We start from the raw sequence: 5,689 nt of genomic DNA on the forward strand, positions 1-5,689 counted from the left end.
AACGTCAGTGAGTAATGTAAAGGAGAGCAACATCAGTGCCATGGATGAGACGGCAGTGTGGTCTGACGTGGTCGGCTCAACTACAGCCGATACAAGAGACTGGATGAGTGAGCGAATGGTGCTGAAGCATGCCATCAGCGGTGTGCAGTAGACAGTCTAGTCTCTGCAAGTCTAACCTGCGATGGATTTGTTATTCTACTGTTTATACTGGTCACAATAAACCGCCTGGTAGTCTTTTCAACATTTTATTGAGCAAAAGCTGCGTGCATTAAGGAAATAGAAGCCTGTCTCTAAGGAGCGCAGGTTGTGTTCAGTGATTGAAGCAAATAAATGCCGGGCTATTAATTAAAGTTAACTTGGAAATAACTCCTCATTATTATTATGTAGATCAGTCAGTCACAATTGACCCACAATGCATCACAGATTTCATGCTCTTGAACACAGCCATTATCAAGAGTATCTAACCTGTCTTTCTCTCTCTCATTCCTCCACCCCCCCTCTCCCTGCCTATGGTGGCCCAGATCCTGAACCTCAGCCAGGCTCTGAAGGACAGTAAGACCCCCCTCCAGCTTGTCCAGATGCCTCCAGTCATAGTAGAAACAGCCAGAGCACCACAGAGAGCCAACAGTGAGTCCTACACACAGAGCTTCCAGAGCAGGAGACCCTTCTTCACCTGGTGGTAGAGGAGGAGGAGGAGTGAGTGAGTGTGTGTACGTTGAATGTATGTGTGTAGTATGTAGGTCAAACATGTGTGTGTAAAGGGCAAAATAAGAGTGAGGAGTCTTCTCCTCCCCCCAACGGACACAGACGGTATTGGAGGAAGACGAGGAGGACTGAAGAAAAAGGAAGAGAGTTATATCCCTCCCTCTGTTTGTCACTGTGCCTTGTTTGGATGTCAAATACAACAATGAAAAAGAATGGAGTGTATATGATGGGCTCAGTAAACTCCCTTTCTACGGAGTTGCACACCGGTTACGTCCCAAATGGCTCCCTATATAGTGCACTACTTTTGACCAGGGGCCCATAGGGTGCCATTTGGGATGCTACCACTTAACTCAGCCACTTAACTCAGCCACTGCAGTTTAAAGCCTCTCTCTCTGTTTGGGTGAGAGGTGGTGTTGCATTCCTTATGACAGTCACTCTGTGGACAGCAGCAGCCACGCTGACTCATTGCTCTCACGGCTCTCTACTGCCCCCTTTCTCGTCGGGTGAGGAACTGCAAGGTACTGCAGCGCATTGGGAGTTTTAGGGGGCCCAGTTTGGAGAAACTACTACTTATTTCCCTTCGTTTTGGAAAGACATGCATCTTTTTCTTTCTGCCATTCTGTAGTCGAACACATTTAAGACGTCTCCCGTCGCTTCGGTTTACTTTGATTTCTGTTGTTATTTTTATTTTCATGACTTGTGAGAGAAACACACCATCAGGACTTCCTGCTGTTGCCACAGATTCTAACTGACCTGAAATGTATTGTGACAATGCACTGTATAATTTGTATGTAATATATTTAATGAAAGATTATAACAAAACTGTATTACATTAATACCATGTATCTTGTCGTTTGTCTTGATAAATGTGTTTTATTGAGAGAGAATACTTTCTTAATTCCCCCCCACTTTATTTGGTGAGGACATTCACATTTGTCAGGCAAACATATGCACACAAATACATATATGCAAGTTTACTTTGACAGATTTGCATGATAAACGGATAGTTCACTCAAACTAAATCTTAGTTTTGTTCATTAGTCCAGTGTTGGACCACTTTCAGTACAGAGTGATAACTGTCATGTGTTTGACATCATATGATGCAAAACGCATCATCATCATCCCAGTTAATGCTCTGTAAATGTCTTACCATGTTGTTAACACCTATCCAAGTCCTTTCAGATCTAGTGGTAGGCTATCTTCCAGGTATAGCTTTGTTATAGAGAACAATTTCTAGTGTTACTGGCTTTTCTACGAAGTCCATGCCTTTGGGATTTTTGGACCACACACAGGCCGCATTCGAGAGGATCAAAACCGCAATGTATCATGGGTAAATTGTGACTGACTGACTGACGGATCTACAAATAATAATGAGTTGTTATAATGATGCAAGGTGGTTTGTAGATTTGGGCAGTCGCCTGCAGTCGTTTTGATGCTCTCGAACACGGCCATAGTCACCTGCCGATAGTGTTGTAGATCAGTCTGTCTGCTCTGACCAGTCAGTGAACAGTGACTGAGCAGGATTGATGATGCTCTCAAGCAGTCATTGTGATGCTGCAGTTCTCTCCCTTCCTTTGGTTACAGTGACAACGCCTCAACAAGGAAGGTTAGGTTGACAGAGTGGTCGAAAACGTCCTTCATTCAACTCTAACACACATCTGTATTGAACGACACCTAACTCTGATTGGTGGGAATGGAAAACGGACCAATCACAGAGCAGCTTTGGAGAAGTCGGAGTCAGTGGAGAACGCGATGGAGGTAGTGTTCTGGGTCCTTGGTCCTCTCCTGCCTCGTCGCGGCCCCCAGCCTCCCCAGATGGGGTCTCTCTGAGGGCCTCAGTGCGTCTGTCAATGGGGCGCCCCCCTCTGCACCCGTCGACCCTCCGGGGAGGGGTTCCAGCTCTCCGATATCACTGGGGTCCCCCTCTTCATCGTCCTCCTCAGGGTGGTCCAAACCCTCCTTAATCCTGGAAGGAGGGAGAGAGGGAAGGAGGGAGGGAAGGAGGGAGGGAAGGTGAGAGATCGGGAGGGAGAGAGGGAAGTGTCTTTAAAACAAAGTCACAGTGGAAACAAATGGAACTGGTATTTCAGTTCCTTCCTGAATGGACATAGAATTGGGCCCAACCCTGCTTCCACCTATCAGGGTTCTTCAGGGCCTGTATGTATCAAGCCTTTCAAAGTAGTAGTGCTGATTTAGGATCAAGTTTTGCCTTTTAGATCACAAAGAATAAGATTAGATATGTAATTGATCAGTCAGTTAATCGGAAGTTAAATGTGGAGAGTCTGTCTAGTCAGGTGGCGGAGGTAGTTAAAGGATTTGATCTAACTGTCTGTTGATGCCAGGCCAAATACCCTTGACCTGGTTTCCTCTCTTTCATTCTCTGTCTCTCTCTGTCTCCTCTTTCCTTCTCTCGCTGTGCTCTCTCTCGCTCCATCTGTCTCTCACTCCTTTCTCTCCCCTCAATCCCTCTTTCTCCTTCTCTCACACTCCTCTCTCACACTCCTCTCTCACACTCCCTCTCTCACTCTCTCTCTCTCTCTCTCTCTTACCTGAGGTGTCCGAATGCTTTCAGAAACTTGGGTTCTCTGTGTCCCTCCATCCTGATACCACTCCTGCTTCTGGCTCTCACCCTGAACCCCACCAATGCCCGGGCAAGCCCTGCATCCATCTCCCCCTCCTCCCTCTCCTCCTCTCCTCCCTCTCTCCCTCCGTCTCGCTCTCCTCCACCCCACACCAGTCTTGCCCGCTGCTCTGCGTCCCGATCCCCGGCCACTTGGAACAGCCGTCTCAGCTGACGCAGGTTCACCCCCGCGAAGATGTTGGAACATCCTGACTTCCTGCTTCGCCTCTTTTCAGGCTGCCAGAGCAGGGACGGACCATCCGCCACATAAGGGGGTTCCGGGTCCTCCATAACCCTCAGAGAGGGTGAGGAGGAGAGCGATGGAGGATTAATGAAAGAGATGGAGTGATGATAGTTGAGGAGGAGAGAGGGAGGGATGAGGTAGTAGGAGGGAGATCAGGTTTATGAGAGATGGATTGAAAGAATAGAGGGACTCCAAGACAACTCTGTCAACACCTGAAAAAAACAGACATCAAACATTAACCAAACGTCGTTAGCCCCTGACCAGGGCTGGCAACTGCCCAGCAACCGAGATACTCTGTTTGTGGGGTGACAGCCTTATCATTGGGCCTCAGACCACACAATGGTTGCATCCCAAAATGGCACACTATTCCCTATATAGTGCACACTGGGCCCTGGTCAGAAGTAGTGCACTACATGAGAATAGGGTATTTGGGATGTAGCCAAAGACACTCTGTAGGGTGTCAAGGAAATACAAACACATGCAGTGTAAGCCTGCTTAGAGAGGGGGAGGAAGGAGAGGGGGGAGAGGAGAGAGAGGGGGATAGGAAGAAGAGAGAGGGGGAGAGGAGAGAGAGAGGGGAGAGGAGAGAACAGAACGTTTTAAAGCTGGTTGTTGACTCCAACAAGGGATAAAGAGTCTGGATGTTGGACTAAGGCCCTTTGTGTTGTTACTAAGCAACAGTGAGACATTATCTTATAGTTCGACTATATTACAAAGCAGTTATATTAGTATAACACTGGCACTGTCTGAAATACTGAAGTTGACAGAACTAAAGTGAAAGCAACGATTAAACTAAGCAACGTCCTGTCACTCAAACAGCACAAAGACTGAAAGAGCAGAATTGAGTGAGGAGTGAGGGTGTTGTCTAATAGGTGTAGGTCATAGTTTAGCTTTCATAGACACAGTGCTGGCCACAGATACAATGACGCATGACACTGTCTGATGCGCTAAGATCAGTAAACCTAGTGTAAAAATCATGTAATTATAAGTAGTATATCAATGATCAATTATGAACATGATGAGTCACTTGATGAATACCATAGATAATAGCCTACATCAAGGACCAACAATCATTATTATGCTGGACAGTCACAGGGGGAGCCACTGAAATGCGGGAATACCTAGTTATGTCTGGAATTATAATTGGCCTACCCGCCCGCGACGCGCAATCTGCTCCATAGGCACGCATTTGGGTTAACAGTTCGCTGCGGGACGCCAGATGTTGCATGATCGAACATATAAGCTTTTAGTATGCCTACTAATAACATACAAATAATGGTTATAAAATAGCATGTAATGTTCTAAATCAACATATACCTGCACAACAAAATCAATGAGCTATTAGTCAAGCAGATTTGCTGCGTGACAGCGTCATAGAGATTAAAAAACTCTTACCCCTTCAGCAAGTGAACGCAGTAAAATATGACACCTGTTCAGCCTTTGAGAAGATGAAGCCGAAGCCGCAGATACGAAATTCCATATGGAAATTGACATTCTCCGTTACAGCAGCCTACTTTTGCTGTTAAAGAAGAGAAGCAAACTAAGTTTTCCTGTGCGCTTGTGCCCTCACCATGACCTCTCTCTTACTCTCTATCTAATTCTCTCTCCCTCTCTCTCGCTCACGGCAACCAATAGCAGCACTTGCGACACTCACCACTCCCCTCCCATTCGACCGGGGCGACCCCTTTCTGACCAATCACAGGCGTTGAGAGAGGCGCGTCAGCAACTGTTTAGACCACGCACTGTGCAAGGTGTGATCTGACATTGACGTCATTGGCGCGTGTGCTTACCTCAAAGCCAGGGTTGCCATGTCCGTTATTTTCTAGCAAATTGGCCTAGTCTGAAAACGATGTCACGGGTGAAAATGTATTGGTCGCGGACATGTTTTGGGCTACCTCTAAATTGCACCGCGGCCGCCATGGGGGGCCAGTATGAAAAATGTATGCATTCACTAATTGTAAGTCGCTCTGGATAAGAGCGTCTGCTAAATGACTAAAATGTTGTTTTTTTAATGGCATTTCTCTCTTTTTATTATTTTAGTTTCTTGTTATATATTTCACTGTGACCTGCTGTTGACTGTCAGGCAGTGAGAAGGCTGTTATTGAGTGAGTTCATTTTTT

The 5,689-nt window shown here is 46.4% G+C and overlaps 2 protein-coding genes across 2 annotated transcripts in view; one reads left to right on the forward strand and one right to left on the reverse strand.

Moving 5' to 3' along the window:
• The window catches only part of pi4k2a (phosphatidylinositol 4-kinase type 2 alpha), an 11,779-nt gene extending 10,238 nt beyond the window's left edge, over positions 1-1,541 (forward strand). Inside the window, exon 9 of the mRNA XM_041873301.2 lies at positions 522-1,541. Within this exon, the coding sequence (XP_041729235.1) occupies positions 522-683 (162 nt within the window). The 3' untranslated portion in view covers positions 684-1,541. The remainder of the gene's footprint in view (positions 1-521) is intronic.
• On the reverse strand, positions 1,487-5,191 carry avpi1 (arginine vasopressin induced 1). Its single transcript, XM_041873313.2, has 3 exons — positions 4,965-5,191; positions 3,255-3,781; positions 1,487-2,671 (listed from the first exon to the last, which is right to left on the reverse strand). Exons 2-3 carry the CDS (start codon positions 3,614-3,616, stop codon positions 2,443-2,445), a joined length of 591 nt encoding a protein of 196 aa, XP_041729247.2. The 5' UTR covers positions 3,617-3,781; positions 4,965-5,191; the 3' UTR covers positions 1,487-2,442.
• Positions 5,192-5,689: the final 498 nt, after the last annotated feature.

This window comes from Coregonus clupeaformis, chromosome 20 (assembly GCF_020615455.1).
Source record: "Coregonus clupeaformis isolate EN_2021a chromosome 20, ASM2061545v1, whole genome shotgun sequence".
Classification (NCBI taxonomy): domain Eukaryota; kingdom Metazoa; phylum Chordata; class Actinopteri; order Salmoniformes; family Salmonidae; genus Coregonus; species Coregonus clupeaformis.